Below are 20,968 nucleotides of genomic sequence, written 5' to 3'. Positions count from 1 at the left end.
TTAACACATTCAGTGACCTCTATGAGAGTGGAGTGTTGAGATCCTTTGAAAATCTGGTTCAACATTATGGGATTCCCAGATCTCAGTTCTTTAGATATTTACAGCTGCACCACCTGCTCTGTACTATTTTTAGGAGTATCATACACCCCCCTAAAGCAGCAGACACTCTGTGAGTGGTGATTACTGCTTTTGGAAAAGGTCATGAGGCATCAGTGTATTACTACCTGCTAATTCAGAGTCTGGGGAACGGAGCTTCAACTTCTCAAGAGATTATGGGAGACAGATTTAAACTTGGTATTGGAGGAGGGAGAGTGGGCTAGGATCCTAAAAAACGTCAAGTCTGCACCTAGAGATGCTAGGGTGCGCCTTATGTAATTCAAGATTTTACATAGATTCTATTGGACCCCCTCTAGACTGTATAGGCTTGGTCTTAAAGACACTGCTGGCGATGCCAGTCAGAGGATGGAGACATAACCCATGTCTTTTGGGGGGTGTTAAGATCCAGGTGTTTTGGTTGAAGGTTCAGAGTCTTGTGTGTGATGTATTGGACACTCGGGTTTCATTTTGCCCCAGACTCTGTATTCTGGGCAATGGGGCGGTCATCGATTTTGAGAATAGACACATAAAGAGTTGGGTCACAACCAGCGTTATGATCGCCAGACAGATTCTTTTAAGGGGTTAGAGGTCGACTGGATTGCCCTCATTTCAGGAGTGGTACTCGGAGATGGGGAGGGTGGTTGCCTTTGAAGAAGTGTCATTTAGAAGACTAGGGAAATTGAATTTGTTATGGAGAAATGGGGCAGATATCTGACATTGCTGGATGTGTGATTATTATTATTATTTTTTATTTATTTATTTATTTTTTTTGTGTATGTCTATAATCATGTACGACCACTGGGATGTTGTTGGGGGTTAGGGTGGGATTTAGGATTGGGAAGGGAGGGGTGATAGTGGGGGTTAATTGTTGATTCTGTATATATATATGTTTTGTTTTCTGTATTCAATATGTAAATCATTAAAAAAATTGTTAATCAGAACAAAAGCTGACAAACCAATCTCTAAAATGTTTTTGCTCTGGGAACAACAGCTTTTGGTTTCCGCCCCTGAAAAAAAATACTATGGCCTTTTTGCCTTAACATAATATGAATTAAAATATGATATCAAACAAACACACACAGATATCCACACATTCATACACATATATTTAAAATAATATTAAAAGCAGAATGAACCTGCAATGAAACATTTCAACATTTAAACAAATTACACTCAAAAAAATAGCACTTTGGCTGAACATGATTCAGTTATAGACAGTGGTTCCATGTGATTGAAACAAGTTCTCTTAACAAAACAGAATAAATATTAATAAAATTACCAATAAAACAGACCATGTAAAACTAACTAGGATGAATGGTGTTCGTTTAACTTGAATGAATAGTGTTCCTTTAACATGAATGGTGTTCGTTTAACTTGAATGAATGGTGTTCGTTTCACTTGAATGATTGTTGTTAGTTTAACATGAATGAATGATGCTCGTTTAATATGAATGAATGGTTTTCATTTAACTTGAATCAGTTATGTTGTCCTACATTTAAGCCTTCTTGTCTTGTTTAGCCTATGTTTATAACACGTTACATGAAGTCGATTTGGTCAAGTTACTAGGACTAGGTATAATGCCGATTATAAATGTCAGTCCTATTTTCTCATTCTTCAGTGACTGTCAAACGAGAATACAGAGGCAGCAGACAGTATGAAACTAATCCATTTATTGGAAAAATGTTCTGAAGTCTGTTGTACATACCACATTCAAAGCTTAAGAGAATACAGGTTCAATATAAATTAAGCTCAATTGAAAGCATTTGTGTCAGTGTTGATTACCACAAAACTATTATGACTCGTACTTTTCTTTAAGTGAGGCACTTACAAAGTAAGTAAAAGGGGCCAATTTTTGGAGGGTTTAAAAACACTGTTCTACTATCTTAAAAAATGTGAGGCAACTGATTGCCTTTACAAGTTTCAAAACTTAAGTCTCAAGTATGCTTAACTTGTTTTTCTCAGAAACGATAAATTAAAAGAAATGATTTTGGTCCAATCAAAATATGCAATTACTAATGTTTATTTTAATTAATCACAACTCAAAATGTAAAGTTCTGCATACTTAATATATTTATACAACTTTAAAAAAATATATATGTTTTTGAAATCATGAATATGCTTTGTATTATCTTATTTTTTTAAGCAATGTTAACTTAATAATAACATTTTAGGTAGTATGCTAGTAGTTTTACTTAAAAATGTTTGCAACTGCCTTTTATTTTATTTTTTTAAGTTTCCTTAAATGTGAAAATTTTGCAACTTAAACATTAAAAATAAATAAATAAATAAATAAAAAATAAGAAAACTGTATGTAGTAGACATATTTAATATAAAAAGACAGAGTACAATTATTGACAAAACATGAGGCACAACACTGAAAAAAAAAAAAAAATCCCACATTTGACAGAGACAGGATAAATTGTGTACAGCTGCATTAGTGTTGCACATCCTTCAACATAAAACCTTATAAAGCCACCTGTCTTTAAAACTCTTTTTGGTAACTCAGAGCTAATGCTTAAATCAGTCCAAACATAAAAAGATATCTGAAAAGCCTGGGCAGGTGGGTGATGACTTCACTTTTAAGAACAATTACATTTCTGACTAGACTGTAGTGAATTGCTGCATCTGTGAGTTCTCTGATCGCTGTTAACAGGGCAAATGGTGAATATCCAACATTTGGCTCTTCTGAATCTTCAGCCCTGAAATGTAGAAATAGAAAAAAGTTTTTTTTAAATAAATCATCATCTTTAAAAGGTTAGTTCACCCAAAAATGAAAATTCTTTCATCATTTACTCACCCTCATGCCATCCCAGGTGTGTATGACTTTCTTACTTCTGCTGAACACAAAAAAATATATATATTTTTAGAAGAATATCTCAGCACTGTAGGTCCATAAAATGCAAGTGAATGGGGACCAAAACTTAAGCTCCAAAAAGCACATAAAGGCAACATAAAAGTAATCCATATGACTCCAGTAGTTAAATCTATATCTTTTGAAGTGATCCAGTTGGTTTTATTGTAGGTGAGAACAGACCAAAATATAATGCATTTTTCACAATAAATCTCCCTGACGATCATGATTTCAAGCTCGATTACACTTCCCATTGCGCCATCTAGCTCTCTACAAATGCATTAAATACCAGAAAGTGTAATCGAGCTTGAAATCATGATTGTGCTTAGAAATTGCAATGGCAAGATGTACAGTGAAAAAGGGGTTTTATTTTGGTCTGTTCTCACCCAAAAACCAACTGGATCACCTCAGAAGACATTGATTAAGCCACTGGAGTTGAATGGATTACTTTTATCAACTCTCATTCACTTGCATTGAAAGGAACAACAGAGCTGAATTATTCTTTTAAAAATCTTAATTTGTGTTCAGCAGAAGAAAGAAAGCCATACACATCTGGGATGGCATGAGGGTGAGTAAATGATGAGAGTATTTTCATTTTTGGCTGAACTAATCTATACGACTCCAGTGGTTAAATATATGTCTTCTGAAGCGATAGTTAAAAAAAATTACTTAAATATTGATCTGTTTATCAACCACACCCATCATATCACTTCTGAAGACATGGATTTAACCACTGGAGTCTTATGGATTACTTTTATGATGCCTTTATAAGCTTTTGGAGTTATGAGAATTTTGGTATCATTTTATTTGCATTGTAAAGACTGACAGAGCTGAAATATTCTTCTAAAAATCTTGTGTTCAGGAGAAGAAAGTCATACACATCTGGGATGACATGAGGGTCAGTAAAATTGAGAGGTTTTATTTTTGAGTGAACTATCCTTCTAAGTTTGGGACAGGCTCAAATTATTCTGTGTAAAATCAAGGTCTATTGAACCACAGAACAATATTAAACAACTAAGACCAAAATACCTTTAAGTAATGAATCAAGAGAATCTCAGCAAGTTCATCAGAAGTCTTTTCCATCTTCAATGCCTTCTAACGAGATATAAAGTCATCAGCGAAGACTGTGCCGATCAAGTTCTGCATATGTGTGTTTGGTAGATTCTGGTTTGTAAAGCACTACTCAGCAAACACCTGAAACAGAGAGAAAAGAAAGGCTAGTTACATTAACAATAGATTGAAAGACATCCCTACAAACGCTCAAACTTGTACATGTACACAACAGTTGACCATTTAGATCAAATAAAGAAATATGGCTATTTTACAGTAAACACACACACTTGTTACTTACCTCGGAAACTTGTACCATGCGAACAACTAAATAAATCCACATACATCCATCTGTCGATACACAGAAGAGCACACACGCTGCATCATTTCAAATAATATCCTGTAGACAAAACACTGTTTAGATAACTGTTGCTGTTTGTTTTGTATTCTACATATCCTAAAATATCATCATTAATCTGAAGTTAAACTAAGAGGTTACTTCAGTTACCCAAACCAGCAACTTGCTGTATGTCTCCTTCCAACATTAAGTACTGTTTGGGATATTTATGTAAATACATCTCAATGTAATATTTGTGAAGTTCCCGTATTACAAAAATAATAATAGAAGTTATGATTGAACTTGAGATTACTTTTGAATCCACTTAGACAGCAGCGAACATCTTGATGGAGGAAAAGTGCGCGCTCAGAGACAGCATGTGTTTGAACAGAAGTATATTCCTTCTCCAAAAGAAAACTCCTCTAATTAGAAGCTACATTCATGTAAACCTTGAATACATGCAAACCCATGGTTCAATAAATAAGTAGATATTATATCCAAATTAATATGCACGTCAATAAAGGTGTCTGTTCCAGCTCAATATTTTAAAGTTTTAAATGTACTTGCTTTAATTTGCACATCATATAAAAATGTTAATTGATTCTTTCAATACACAGTAAGTTCATTTTGTTCATTCAAGCCAAATCCTTATTAATTTGCTTTATATGTTGTATTTTGGAATGATAATGATAGGGGAATGTTGTGATGGATAATTTATGCTTGAATTGTCATATACATGTAAGGAAGCATAAAACACAGTTATTAACTTTTTTAATGTAACTCTGTGGTTTTACAGAGGTTTTTATAACATGAAATACACTTATTTAACAATAAAATCTTTAAATTAATACAAATGTAGTGATAAAGTGAAAGTCAAAATCTGATACAATTTTGTTTTTAACTGTCTCATAGGATAGTCAATACATGTGTTTTTTCAGTTTATGTATGTAAAGTGGTGAAGTTATTGCAAAATTAAAAAAAATATTTCTTTCTTTAGTCATATATTATCTTGAAATTATAATTTTTTAAATGTATTATTAACAGTGTTTTTATGTATTTGACAGTGATATTTTTTTGTAAAATTAGAGAAAATGATGCTACTTTACTTACTGTTAGTTTTGTTAAAATTGTAATTTAAAAGCTGTTAAAAACAGATATTTAATGTATTCCATTTATACTGAATTTTTTTGTTAAATCTCGTGACAGATTTCGATAAATAATTTATTATTGTTTTTTTGTTTTGTTCCCCCCCCCCTTTTCTTCCAATTTGGAATGCCCAGTTCCCAATGTGCTTTTAAGTCCTCGTGGTCGCGTGTCTGAGACCATCAACCCGCGCATCTTATCACGTGGCTTGTTTAGCGCGTTGCCACGGAGAAATAGCAGGTGTGAAGGCTTCACCCCATCCACTACGGCAACCGCGGTCAACTCACCATGCGCCCCACCGAGAGCGAGAACCACACTTAATAGGGACCAGAGGAGGTTACCCCATGTGACTCTACCCTCCCTAGCAACTGGGCCAATTTGGTCCGGTTGCTAGGACCAAATTCGAACTAGCGAACTCCAGGGGTGGTAGCCAGCGTCTTTACCACTGAGCTACCCAGGCCCCCTAGTATTGTAACTTTAATAAAATGTTCCTGTCATTTTGAAATACAGAGGGAAAAAATGTAAAATTAATTGGTAAAGAAATTGTAATAATAATAATAATTTTACAGTGTAGTAGTGGTGGGGATTCTTGCTTAAAAATGTCAATTTGAGTTCATAAGGTCCTTAAACGCATAAAGAAAATTGCACATCTACTCTAACTGTACATGTACATTGCATATAACATGTTATGTCTGAGGCTAATAACAAGGGTTCCCATTTTTTCAGTCGAGTAAAGAAAACAATACACACAAGACTTATTTCCCACAGTTATATGCCATTTATTTATTTGTTCCTCAGTACTGAAGTACTGGGTATGGTCATTACATTTTATTTTTAGACTTTGTACACAATAAAGGGCCATACTTGCGACCACCCAAAAGTGTTCACAATGTACAGAATGATCAAAGCTCAAAACTAGTGAGGTTGTTCCATCAAAGACTCTAAAGAGGTTAAGGAGTCTTATGATCAGTCTCATGTTCTGCATGTACTCTACCAGTATATGACCCCTGTAAGCCCTGCAACTGAACACAACTAATCTGAGGAATGGAGCACTTCGATGGCATTCCTGGTAATCAGCTGGTTTAAATGGAGTTTTATACAAGGTCAGTTTAAATATTTTGAGTTTTCAGCTATTTCAGATCACATCCAGATCAGTATTTTCATCTTTTTAAAACAAAATGACCAATTAATAAAAAACAATAAATTTGAAATCTTAAATTCTGTCAAATTTTGGAAACCAAAACTTTTTTTTCAATTTGTTTATGAGCTACATAAAAATGGGGAATTGTAACACTTTAACATTTAGAGGAGGTATGAGTTGAAGCAGTAATGAGCACCTTTATTTCATGACTGTACCACCAAAAAAGACAGTATCCTGTTTTACCCTAATAAGAGGCAGTTTCAAATTCAATTTTACATATTTGATCGACTTGACATTAGTGCACCACGAGAGTGTAGGACAGGGTAGTTTAAAGAGGTAACAAATTTGGTTAAAAATTACAGTCGAGTCAGGGACCTGGGTAGTTCAGCGAGTATTAACGCTGACTACCACCCCTGGAGTCACGAGTTCGAATCCAGGGTGTGCTGAGTGACTCCAGCCAGGTCTCCTAAGCAACCAAATTGGCCCAGTTGCTAGGGAGGGTAGAGTCACATGGGGTAACCTCCTCGTGGTCGCTATAAAGTGTGGTTCTCGCTCTCGGTGGGAAGCGTGGCTAGTTCTGCGTGGATGCCACGGAGAATAGGGTGAAGCCTCCACACGCACTACGTCTCCGCGGTAATGTGCTCAACAAGCCACGTGATAAGATGCATGGATTGATGCAACTGAGATTTGTCCTCCGCCACCCGGATTGAGGTGTCACTACGCCACCACGAGGACTTTGGGCATTGGAAATTGGGCATTCCAAATCGGGGAGAAAAAAAAAAAATTATTTACAGTTGAGTCAAAGGAAGGCAAAGCATAAAGTGGTGGGATTCATCAATTCATTTTAAAATAAAACTTTACAATATTGCCATTTTATGAATTCCCATCCCATTGGTTTATCCAGTGCAATGAGAAATGCAATCACAATCCAAAAGGTACATGAATCAAAAATAATTATTTGAGTTCAGGGGAATTTTGACACTGTATATTTCGTCATAAGTGAAATGTAAATTTCACGACTCCAATGGTTTGTAATAATTCAAAGGGGGATGAAGGGATGGGGGTGCACAGCATACCTTGAACACATAAAATAAACACTTTATGATGAAACCTTTTTTTTTTTTTTCGTTCATTTGTGCTGAACTGCAGAGACTGCCATAGGCAGACTTGGTGCCATTGCAACACCGCTAATCGCATCCCCTGAGGGAGTGTGCATAATATTCCCTAGCCAAAGGGAAATTTGTACATTTCAAATAAAAAAATACCCACATACTTGGAAATTTACATTTCATATGCCAAACTAAATCGAGAATGCTATCTTACGCATTCCTCATATTAAAATAATATGCCTTAATTCTTCTTTCGCACTTTAGCCTACACATACGGCACAGCCGACTGTACAATGCAGAACCACTTATATAATATGCAGGTATTTTACAATTTATTTACAAATTTACACAATGCAGTTCTGCAAAAAGAGTTTGGCAAGTGCCTTTAGCAATTCTTGGCTGGACCGTTGCTCTTTTCATTGCTAATTTACAGAATCAGTCAAATTGAAGTAACAAGACAAATCTTCAGGGGATCAGAAAGCTGTAAACACGTCAAGCAGAAGTGATGTTTGAGATGTCTTTACAAATTCGAAGCCTTGCATGACATAAACCATTTTCCCCTTTGTCTTTTAGGACCAAATAAGTGATGGATGTCAATGGAGGTGGTGATGTCGGCTTCATATGAGAGGTGTTTGTATGGCTGAATGTGAAATAGATGGGGCAGCAAGGCCTCTGAAATCCAGAGATTTGATGCTTCCTCAGAAAGAATTAGCAGTGGTGGAAGAAGAGACCGAAATGTACCCTCTTCTTTTCAGACAAAACAAGGTATCTGTGTTAACAGGGGTCCATCTCAGATCCCATTGGCACTTATCTTGGATTTCTGTGACAACTCTGCCTCTTTAGCCTATGGGACAGAACAGATGGGGAAAGAGTTTGCTGACATGACAGAAAGGACTATTATTCTAACAACTGTCCTACAGAAGACAGCAGTAGGGAGGGGTTAAACACTTACATGTATTAACTGAGCTTCTGGTGATGGCATGTCCAAAACTCTTGGTTTTTCCAACAACTCTTCTGACTACAAATAAATGAGACATATTTATCAGCAATATTCAATGTTTTAGCAGGAATATCTTAAACTAAACTACTTGTTAACTACTTGTATCCTTTTGCTTGGCCATTGTTATGCCATGCCTGATAGCCTGAAGAGACCTTATAAGATATCTTGATTGATTATGTAATGAAGCCATTCCTACTTTTCTGTCTTTGATGACGGGAGCAGAGTCCACCAGCACCTCCAGTGAGGACGACAGTGGGTTCTCATTGGCTGAAGCTTCACTCTTCACAGGAGGAGTGGCTTTCTATTATACAGACATGGACAGAGAGAAGGTCATTATGTATGAAACGGCCATTAACAATACAGTGATAACTTATCAGCTGGCACTTATGTAATGATGTGCCAGTCTGTATTTCTGCTTGATATCAGAGCTGGGCATCAACTGGTTTAAGTTTCAAATGTCAAAGGTAAGCAGAACAGCTGTCATTGCTAAGCATAGTAACCAAAGAGTTGAGTATGTTTTGTTTATAAAGTGTAAGAGCCTATTCGTCCTTTGGTATTAAAGTGCACCTATTATGGTTTTTAAACGTGTCTAATTTTGTTTTAAAGGTCTCATACAATAGATTTACATGCATCCAAGGTCAAAAAACACTTTAATTTGCTCATAATTTAAATTGCAGCATTACCTTTTTTCCCAGTGTCAAAAACGACTCCTTCAATGATCCGTTCTAAAGGATTCATTCTAAACTCCTCGTTTCAGAGAGACTACTCTGCTCTGATTGGTCAGATGTCCCAGTCTGTTGTGATTGGTCTACCGCTTACAGCGCGTGTCGGAAAGGAAACGCCCATTACCATATTTGAGTTTGAGCTCCGTCTGAAAAAATGTCTGTTTTACCTTACCAATTTGAGCCGGAGTCCGATAGTGATACATCGGAAGATCAACCCGAACCACCATCGCAAGCACAACGAGAACAGGACGTTTCTCTTTGGTAAGTTTATATGTAGTTTGACAATAACGTGAGTTAGCCGGTTAGCAGAGGCTAACAGCTAACAGGCTAACAGTGTGCACTGGCTGTACATGTAAACAGACCAGAGGCGGGTTTTTTGTTACCAAATTACGTAGGTTAGTACAGGAAGTAAGTCTGGAATTACTAACGACACGTTTCAGGTGTTCAGAATCAGTTCTTTCTTTCGGGTGTCAATAACTCCATATTTCGTGCACTTTGATTTTTTAAACTTTGCATAATTTTTTACATTCACAAACAGCTATATAACACACTACATGAAAGGTAATATTTGAAAAACCATAATAGGTGCTTTTTAACAGTCTTTTGAATATGTATGAATGCTATTTGAATATTTACATGTTTACAGAATCTCCTTTAATACAACATCTGTGCTGTATTTTTTTATTTTTTTAAACTTTCCTTTTTCTCCCAATTTGGAAAGTCCTTGTGGTCGCGTAGTGATTCGCCTCAATCCGGGTGGCAGAGGACGAATCTCAGCTGCCTCCGTGTCTGAGACCGTAAACCCACGCATCTTATCACGTGGCTCGTTGACCACGCGCCCCACCGAGAGCGAACCACATTATGGCGATCATGAGGAGGTTACCCCATGTGACTCCACCCTCCCTAGCAACCGGGCCAATTTGGTTGCTTAGGAGACCTGACTGGAGTCACACAGCACACCCTGGGATTCAAACTCACGACTCCAGGGGTGGTAGTCAGCATCTTTACCACTGAGCTACCCAGGCCCCCCCTACATCTGTGCTGTAGATATGTAGCAAATATGGTCAAATGTAAATGTTTTATAGGAAGTAGCATTCACTTACATCCTGCTTAATAAAAATGGATGATACATCTTATCTTTGGACAATCTAACATGGAATGATAATTATTGTATTATATAATTTAAACATGTGATGTGCATTACTTACTTTCTTCTGCTGAACACAAACAAAGATTTTTAGAAGAATATCTCAGCTCTGTCAGTCCATACAATGCAAGTGAATGGTGGCCAGAACTTTGAAGGTCCAAAAAGCACATAAAAGCAGCATAAAAATAATCTGACTCCAGTAGATAAATCCATATCTTAAAAAGCGATATGACAGGTGTGAGTGAGAAAAATACTATACATTCTCCTCCCTGCCCAGTAGGTGGCGATATGAAAGAAAAATGTAAATCAGCAAAAACAAGATGAATGTGAAAATGGGGATGAAAGTTCTAACCACCATTTACTTGCATTGTATGGACCTACAGAGCTGAGATATTCTTCTAAAAATCTTTGTTTGTGTTCAGCAGAAGAAAGAAAGTCATACACATCTGGGATGGCATGAAGATGAGTAAAATTAGGAAAGATTTTTCATTTTTGGGTGAACTATCCCTTTAAGCGTAAAACACATATGAGGCCAAGGGAAATAAAATAAGAACTGTTAAGGTAATATAAAGGATATTGAGGGTTTACCTCCAGTTTGGGCACAAGTGGGATGACTGGGGGTTTAGGAGTGAGGTCTGTCAGGTACATTGCACGAGAGAGCAGCAACAGTGAAGGTGGGACGTTCTCTTTTAGGTGCAGGTCCAGCCACTGAGAGGCAAAGAAATTGAAAGAACTGATTAACAAATCATCAATGATTTAAAACAAAACATTATTAGGGATGGAGTCTTTTTGACTGAATAATTATAAAGAAATGGCTAATAAGAGTAATTTGTTTGTGAATTGGCTACACTGGTCATGCTATATATATTCATTGATGCATACAACTCAAGAGAACAATACAATGGAAAGATGTGTTGTCTATTTACTGAACACATTTTCATGCAAACCAATACGCTGAATAACTGACAAAACAAAATAAAAAATGTGTTTACATGAGACTTGAAATTGTCGGATTATTCTCTGCTTTTGACTTCAAAAACGTAAACAGGCACACGCACATTTGCACGCATTGGATAAACAGCTAAGAATGCTGGTAAAAGTGTTTACATGCGACACAAAATCGGGGTAAAAACCTAACTGTGGTGATTGGTGTATGCTTACACCGTTTATGACCTTACCCCAATGAAGGAAAACCAATTAATGCATTTACAAGACCTTACATTGTCACCTTATTTGAACATGCATGTAGACATGCTCATTGTCACTATTACAGTATTTTATGGTGTCCAGACTTTCTCTCTCTTCACATTCAATTCAGACTGCAAGCTTACAATTCAGCTAAAACATGATTTCTTTTGCCTAGCCCTTGTAGATTCAATGGTCTGGAATTTCTTATGCTTCTGTGTCGACCATTCTGGCTACCGAGGGAATTCACAGCGGTCATTATCACTGCTGTGTACATCCCCCCACAAGCCGACACAGACCGGGCACTCAAGGAACTGTATGGGAGTATAAGTGAGCAAGAAACCGCGCACCCTGAGGCCACGTTCATTGTGACCTTGGACTTTAATAAAGCCAGTTTAAAATCAGTCGCACCAAAATATCACCAGCACATTAGTTTCAACACATGAGGGGACCGGGTTTTGGATCATTGCTACTCTCCGTTCCGGGATGACTACAAATCCCTCCCCCGCCCACCATTTGGCAAATCGGACCACTCTTCCATTCTGCTTCTGCCCGCTTACAGGCAGAAACTGAAACAGGAAGCACCCACGCTCAGAACGATCCAGTGCTGGTCGGACCAATCAGATTCTATGCTACAAGACTGTTTTGATCACACAGACTGGGAGATGTTCCGGTCCGCCTCTGATGACGACATCGAGCTTTACGCTGATAGCGTAATGTGTTTCATCAGAACGTGCGTAGAGGAAGTGATTCCGACCAGAACTGTACGAATCTATCCGAATCAGAAACCATGGATCAATAGCGATGTTCGCGCGGCACTTAATGTGCGGACCTCCGCTTTTAATTCCGGGAACGCGGAGGAGCATAAACAAGCCAGTTATGCCCTCCGAAAAACTATCAAAACAGCAAAACGCCAGTACAGGAGCAAGATTGAAGGACAGTTTAACACCACCAACTCTAGAAGCATGTGGCAGGGAATTAACATCATCACGGACTTTAAAGGGAATAAAAACTCCGCCATGAACACCGCTGCCTCTCTACCGGATGAGCTAAATACTTTTTAAGCTCGTTTCGAGGGAAATAACACCGCCCTTGTGGAGAGAGCTCTCGCGGCTGAAGCTACAGAGGTTAGTTCACTCTCCGTCTCTGTAGCGGATGTAACCCGATCCTTCCGACGGGTGAATATCCGCAAAGCCGCGGGCCCAGACGGCATTCCGGGCCGCGTCATCAGAGCATGCGCGAACCAGCTGGCTGGTGTTTTTACGGACATTTTCAACCTTTCCCTCTCTTTGTCTGTAGTCCCCACATGCTTTAAAACATCCACCATTGTGCCTGTTCCAAAACAATCAAAAATAACTTGTTTAAATGACTGGCGTCCTGTTGCTCTGACCCCCATCATCAGCAAATGTTTTGAGAGACTAATCAGAGATTACATCTGCTCTGTCTTGCCACTCAATCTTGACCCGCTGCAGTCTGCTTACCGCAACAACCGCTCCACTGATGATGCCATTGCATCTACAATACACACTGCTCTCTCCCACCTGGAAAAAATGAACACTTATGTGAGAATGCTGTTTGTAGACTACAGCTCAGCATTCAACACCATAGTGCCCTCCAAGCTAGATGAGAAACTCCGGGCTCTGGGCTTAAACAGCTCGCTGTGCAGCTGGATCCTGGACTTCCTGTCAAGCAGACGCCAGGTGGTTAGAATAGGCAGCAACATCTCCTCATCACTGACCCTCAACACTGGAGCCCCACAGGGCTGTGTTCTCAGCCCACTACTGTATTCCTTGTACACACATGACTGTGTGGCAACACATAGCTCCAATGCCATCATTAAGTTTGCTGATGACACGACGGTGGTAGGTCTGATCACTGACAATGATGAAACAGCCTACAGAGAGGAGGTGCACACTCTGACACACTGGTGTCAGGAGCACAACCTCTCCCTCAACGTCAGTAAGACAAAGGAGCTTGTGGTGGACTTCAGGAGAAGAGAAAGAGAACACAGCCCCATCACCATCAATGGAGCACCAGTGGAGAGAGTCGGCAGCTTCAAGTTCCTGGGTGTCCACATCACTGAGGAACTCACATGGTCCGTCCACACTGAAGTCGTTGTGAAGAAGGCTCATCAGCGCCTCTTCTTCCTGAGACGGCTGAGGAAGTTTGGAATGAACCGCCACATCCTCACACGGTTCTACACCTGCACTGTGGAGAGCAACCTGACTGGCTGTATTTCCGCCTGGTACGGCAATAGCACCGCCCACAACCGCAAAGCACTGCAAAGGGTGGTGCGAACTGCCAAACACATCATCGGAGGTGAGCTTCCCTCCCTCCAGGAAATATATACAAGGCGGTGTGTGAAAAAAGCTCGGAGGATCATCAGAGACTCCAGCCACCCGAGCCATGGGCTGTTCTCACTGCTACCCTCAGGTAGGTGGTATCGCAGCATCAGGACCCGCACCAGCTGACTCCATGATAGCTTCTTCCCCCAAGCAATCAGACTTCTGAACTCTTGATCTCTCATGATCAATATACATCAGCACTGCACTTTATTACCCTTACTCTTATATCTCACACCGGACTGTCATAAATCATATTATTATTATTATATTATGTCTCTCTTAACAACTGACTATCAACCGACAGCCTGAATGTCAATACAGTACAATACTGTACATTCTATATATATATATATATATATATATATATATATATATATATATATACACTTTTTTTATATATATATATATATTTTAATTTTTAATTTTTATTGAATAATGTGTATCTATATAGTAAAAAACAAAAAAAACAAACAAAAAAAAAAACAGCGTATTGTATACTGTACAGTGTATGTTATTATTTGTATATTGTTGAGTGTAATTATGTGTATAACAGACGTTTAAATTGTGTTGTGTTAATTTGATGTTATTGTAAATTGGTATATGTCTCATCACTGTCACGACTGCTATGTTGATCGGAACTGCACCCAAGAATTTCACACACCATTGCACTTGTGTATATGGCTGTGTGACAATAAAGTGATTTGATTTGATTTGATTTGAGCTCTAGCTGTGTAAGAAACAGTCTGAGAAATGTAATATGTTGTTCCAACTGCACTGGCAGACAAACCCGCAAAAAACATTTTGTTTCAGTCAATTTTTTTTCTTGTTCAGAACCGGTTCTAGATTGCCACCTTTACACATAATGGTATTCAGATTCTGCAGGTTTGGGGAGAATACAAACATAAATATCCTCAAGTAAGCGTTTTACAACCTAGTCAGGCTGGTCTGTGCTCACACACCTGCTGCAGCTGCTGTCGGAGCTGATCTGTGGTCAGACCCAGAGATCTCATACCACGACTCCTGCAAGCAGCCTGAAGCTCTGCTGCAGTCATTGCAACCACACCCTCTGTGGCGATCATCTGCATAGAGACAGGAGAAAAAAACACGGTGATTATCCAACAGCTGAATCACAGGTAAATGACCTCTGAGCTGACAATAAAACAAGCTTTTAAAGGGATAGCTAATCCAAAAATGACATTTGTTCAGTCACCAACAAAACTACAAGTCACAGCAATGTGTTAAGTCATAGATTAAACATTAAATAGGGTAAATGACAGCTTTCAGGCTTTGTCCCACCTCATCGTCAGCCTTGATTGTGCGCAGCTGCATCATGAGTTGAAAACGCAGCAGGTTGTTGGTGCCGATGGGCTGCAGCTCCAGCAGTTTGCACAACGCCACCAGCTGTGGCCGCTCCAGGTGTTCCAGCGTCAGCTCATCCTCAAAGAGCTTGGAGAACTTTACAATGTCTTTAGTGCTGGGCTGTTCACCAGTGTGTCTCACCTGTAGCGGACAACGGGACCGCAACATAATTACATCAAGAACAATTTTGTATTACCATCTCTATGTCTGAAATGCAAAAACGGCTTTGGTTCAAGAGCTTACATGTTGCACATAAGTGGAGAACTTCTGAGTTTCATCTCCAACTGCTGCTTTATTCCTCCTGGCCATCTCAGCGATGGTCTCCTGCAAGAACTTGGCCAGCTCCAGTTTAGCAGCAAGCCCCTTCTTCTGTTTTTCCTCCTGTCCAGCAAATGAATTCAGCAGATTAGTTAGTTGTTACTCCTGAATTGTTCATTTCTCATATGTATTTTGAATTGCAAAACAAATAGTGGCACACAGATTTATAAAATAGATATTAGGTCAGTCTTTTAGTGGCAGTAGCAATCTGTAAAAAAAAAAATAAAAAAAACCACACTAAGAAATACAAACCTAGAGCAGATACAATGGGCCATTCAGAAAACAAAAAGATTGGTGCAGTAAACCATTCATAAAACCATTATGTAAACTAGAGCCCATCCAATATGGGATTTTTTTTTTAGACTGATACCGATATTCATGGGGTCAATGAATTAAACCGCAATAACCCCTTAATAACTTTTAGTGTCAGCAAAACAGGACTAATTTGCATTTATATAACAAAAATAAGACGCACCTTCTTAGACTCTGTTTCAAAGGTGGAAGGCAACATTTCAGGGAAGAGCTTGAGGAAAACAGGGAGCAGAAACTCCATGAAGGGAACGATGACAAAGATCACGAAGGGCACCAGGCGAAACAAGTCAGCACATGTTCTCATCAGCTGTGGAAAAAATGGGACAGGTCTTACTCAAAAGCCAGTTGGGTTAGTGTGAGGTCCACTTTTTGGCCTAACCCAGCTGTACTTCCAAGGTGTTAACTCTCTTTGTTATGTAACCCTGTTTCTGTCACATTACATTATAAATACTTGACCAAGCACTGGTTTGTTCTCACAGGATTAGGGAACATTATTACCTTGTCCTGAGACTCAAATCTCATAGTTATTAATCTCATATGGCACTTTCTCCTCCGCTTATTAGCCTACTTTTACTTTCTTACTTAAAATGTTTTGGACATGGTTCAGTGGCATTACATTTCTTAGACATGTACCATGGTAAACACCATTTTTCAGGAGGTAATCATTCAGTACCATACTAAAATACCAAGATATTACAGAACCATGGCAAAGCCACAGTACCTTTATGCATGGGTAACATCAAGCTCATCTTCTCAAAAACATCCCAAATAGATCTAAAAGGTTTTTTCCCCCTCAAGTAGACATACCCTCCGTCTCTCCCTCCTGGTGAGCTGCTGCCCATGCAATAACACCCATACCATCCTGCCAGCGATTTTTGTATCGATTCCCAAAAGGCGGAACCCATGGTAGTAATGCTTGAGTTCATCCAGGATTTTCTGGCCCAGGGACTTCTTTGGCACTGCTGGCGGTGGTTGAGTGCCAGAAGCAGCTGGGACAGAGTCGCCCTTGGTGGGCTCAGATCCTGCAATAGTGTCCTTCACCTCTTGCAACAATGCGCAAGAGCTGTGGAGTGGACGAGCAGCTACACAACCAGGGTGGATGTAGCTGGAAGTGTAGCAGGGGTAGAGCGGTCTGGGACACCTGTCTGTGAGAGTAGTCCGCCTGATGAACTCAGAGTGGTAGCGTATGCATGCGGACAAGGGGAGGGAAGCACAACTGTGTCTTTTAGAAAGCAAGTAGGATCCCCTGTATAAAAAACAAAACAAGAGATGTGAGTTCCAAGGAGACATTTTACTATGTTAAAGGACAAATCAGGTACAACAATATTTAAGGAATGTTCCGAGTTCAGTAGGAGTTGCAATCATAGAGAGAGAGAGTATAAAAACACATTTACAGTAATGCACTTACAATGGAAGTGTATGGGGCAAGGTATTGCACCGAGATAAATGTTAAAACACACACAATACCTAAACATTATTTGCATTAACAAACATTAACAAGAATGAAGCTGTCTACACAGTGATAAAATTGGTTGCTGCATTGTCTATGCAAAGTTATATCCATTATTTTAGTCCTGTCATGACCACGAATAGCCGGTGAACCCTGTAACTTTAAGAGATGGGAATCGTAAGGAATTTAACGATTCCCATTTAGATTCCTCTTAACAATTCCGGTTGCTTAACAGTTCCTGTAACAATTCTTTTAGTACTTTTGAAGAAGAACTATTTGGAAATAAGAGATGCAGTTCTCAGCTGTAGATTCAGTAGAGGGTAGCATTGCCACTGAATTGCGCTGGAGCAAAGATGGTCAAGAGTATTTTAGTACAGTGTTCGGTCTGCATCGGTACAAAATTGCATTTACCGGAACCGTTAATGGAACCAAAAGTCATGAAAATGATACGGTTTCAGTATTTTTGGAAAAATGGAACCTGTTCTGAACAAGAACAATTTCTGGGTACCCAACCCTAGTAACTTTAGCATGATATGCTCAAAAATTTAAAAAAAGGAACTGTTAACATAATTACGGTAATAAAGGATAACCAGAAGTTAATCCACATATAACAGTCCCACTGCTAAATAGATGATTTACACCGGATGCGAGCAGCACATCGCGTCATAAGCAAACAGATCCCATTATAATCAATGAAGCTCTATACACATGTTGCATCACTGAAAGCAGATGTCCCTTTCCATTTTACACTGCAGGTTCTGGCTCTACTCCTGCCAACAAGACAAATTATCAGTTTATAGCATTCTCTTCGATGCGTCCAGGGTAGACAGTCTCATGCCCGGTGTAGACAAGATGTTAGACAAATTTAGGGCTCAATAACACATTTTTGAACTGCATAATCCTTAAAACAAAAACAAGCTTCACATGTCTGCTTTTAAACCCTCCGGAATGCCTTGCCCCATATACTTCCATTGTAAGTGCATCTACGTGTTTTTTGTTGGTAATCCACAGCATGCCTTGAAACAAACCTGGAACATTAATTTAATGAAGAGAAAACAATATTGGAATAGCATACAAAAGTTTATTTTGACAACAGCATCTTGGATGATGACCTCACCTTGATCTTGTCACTGCCAGAAGCACCTGAGAGCCAAACACTGCCATTATGTGATCAAAAACTAGGCGTCCTGCAATGACACATGAATGCAACTTTAATTACGACAACACATGAGATAGAAACACAGAAACGTGACGTAACACTCATTAACGTGACGTCACTGCCGTCGCATGACGATGTGGCCTGTCCCGGTGTTCTGTTCTGGACACAAATAGTGACTCACGTGTTTACCTCAACGACCTGTGTGTTGCTAAAACAAGAACACAAACACGGCAAAGGGTCAAACATGCCATGTTTCATATAATAAATACAAGTAGCATCGAAACTGTAGCCAAAAGTACCTTCTTAATACATCCGGTGAATTGTGTAATAGTTGCATCACATTTATAACACTGTGACCGACAGCGAATCCACATGCGTAGGTACGAAAATGACTTTATGCATAAATCAACATAAACTACAACGTACACCCTGAATCCTAGTTTCTTACATCTTAATTGTTTTACACTGTCCTGTGTTGTAGAGAAGGTTGTTTGAGTAGGAAAAGGCCACATTAGAGGCCGCAGACTCAAGACACCGACTGTTATACGATAAACTCACACCAGCACAACTTTTACACCTTGTGATCTACGAATGCAGTCGTAACAACATCGATCATCCTCAAAGAAAAGCGATCGGGCAGTTCGTTGTGTTACGTTCGTTAATGTGTAACTTAACGGTGAAGCGACATGAGATTCAAGTGAAAACGGAGAGATCTATGTGGTCTAAATGGGATATTGACAATGAAACAACAACCAACCTGTCGAAATATGTCCGTATTCTGCGGATGGCTGCAACCATTTGATATGGTGTCAGATCGGATGACGGGGGAGAAAAACGCTCGGCTCGATAGCGCTCCTCCTGCAGCTGAGGGTCAAATTTCCTCGGAGGCGACCGCACGGGAGAATAACAGACCTTTCGCGAGACGAGATAATCCATTCACGACGGTATGTCACTGCTTGAGATTCAATTTAAATATGTAGATTAATACATCAGTGTTGATGGACTGTGTTTTTAAAACTAAGCTGTAATGTTGTCTTCCATACCCCAGTCCAGACTCACCGACCTACCGAGGAGGATCATGTGACGAGGGGAAGGGCGTGATTGACAACTCTAAGCACCAATAGACGAGCGATACGGGCTGGTGACGCTAGCCAATCCGCTGAACGGGGTGGACAGTGGAACTTCCCCAGACCTCATACGTGATGACGACGGCAAAGAATGTGTGTCCACAGTTGCTGATCTCAGTTCAGTCGTTCGTTGTTGCAATGGGAACAATAATGTTTACAGTGCCTGGAACAGTGCCGTATCAGTGTTTTATTATTAGGTGTTTATGCACACGGTGCGCAGAACTGATTACCGGTGATAATCTGTCCGACTTGATGTGGTGTTATGGTGAAGTATGTCAAAAAATGTCCCAGGAGAGCGAGGCACGCGCAGTTATAGCAGGCAGGCGGCGCAGTTGCTTATTCCGAGCTGTGCGAACTGCAAGCATGATGGGAAATGACTTGCCGACGACACAGCTTAAAGGTACACTCAGCGATTCTTGTGAAACACTGTTGATATTCGAACTCAGCTGCCAAAACAAACACACCCCTCCCTTCAGAGCTCCTTTGGAAGCTCCGCCCCCCAAATTCATGCACGCAAATTAATTCCTTTTACCTATGGAGAGGCCTCACCGATGTTGACGCGGCTCCTAGCCCTCGATTTATCATAATCCTTCTTTTTTTAGTTTATATTCGTCTGACCTTTTTCTCTTGGTCTGTTTCTCAGCCATTTGTCCTCCTTGGAGTTTAGAAAGTTCACATCAGCTAGATTTGCCATCGCTCTTCTAATGAGAATTTCCCTCTTGCTCTGCCCCCACCCCCCATCCTGTGCACTTGCAAGAACCACCCCCACAGGCGCTGCTGATACAGTTTTACTCAGCAGTCATTGAGTCTGTCCTCTGCACTTCAATAACTGTCTGGTTTGGTTCAGCTACGAAATCAGACATCAGAAGACTACAAAGGACAGTTCAGACTGCTGAGAGGATTATTGGTTACAAATTCTAAAATATATAGTGTATTATCTTTATTTACAATCCCCTTTTAAATAGACCTATCTCCAGGCTTTTTTTTTTTTTTTTGTCTCAAATGCAATCACTCAAAAAATTAATTAATTCTGAGGAATACAAATGAAATGTTGTGGATTTTGTGTATCATGATTATTTAATTATTTGTATATTGTTGATTGTATTGATATACT

General features: G+C 39.4%; 1 protein-coding gene across 1 annotated transcript; it reads right to left on the bottom strand.

The window, feature by feature from the left end:
* Positions 1 to 6,232: 6,232 nt before the first annotated feature.
* Positions 6,233 to 19,819, bottom strand: LOC127433649 (LETM1 domain-containing protein LETM2, mitochondrial-like). Its single transcript, XM_051685718.1, has 11 exons — positions 19,485 to 19,819; positions 18,686 to 18,755; positions 16,926 to 17,364; positions 16,282 to 16,425; positions 15,732 to 15,869; positions 15,426 to 15,629; positions 15,089 to 15,208; positions 11,188 to 11,307; positions 8,924 to 9,028; positions 8,680 to 8,745; positions 6,233 to 8,571 (listed from the first exon to the last, which is right to left on the bottom strand). Exons 2-11 carry the CDS (start codon positions 18,730 to 18,732, stop codon positions 8,518 to 8,520), a joined length of 1,437 nt encoding a protein of 478 aa, XP_051541678.1. The 5' UTR covers positions 18,733 to 18,755; positions 19,485 to 19,819; the 3' UTR covers positions 6,233 to 8,517.
* Positions 19,820 to 20,968: the final 1,149 nt, after the last annotated feature.

This window comes from Myxocyprinus asiaticus, chromosome 43 (assembly GCF_019703515.2).
Source record: "Myxocyprinus asiaticus isolate MX2 ecotype Aquarium Trade chromosome 43, UBuf_Myxa_2, whole genome shotgun sequence".
NCBI classification, from domain to species: Eukaryota; Metazoa; Chordata; class Actinopteri; order Cypriniformes; family Catostomidae; genus Myxocyprinus; species Myxocyprinus asiaticus.
This window is presented reverse-complemented; position numbering and strand designations above follow the sequence as displayed.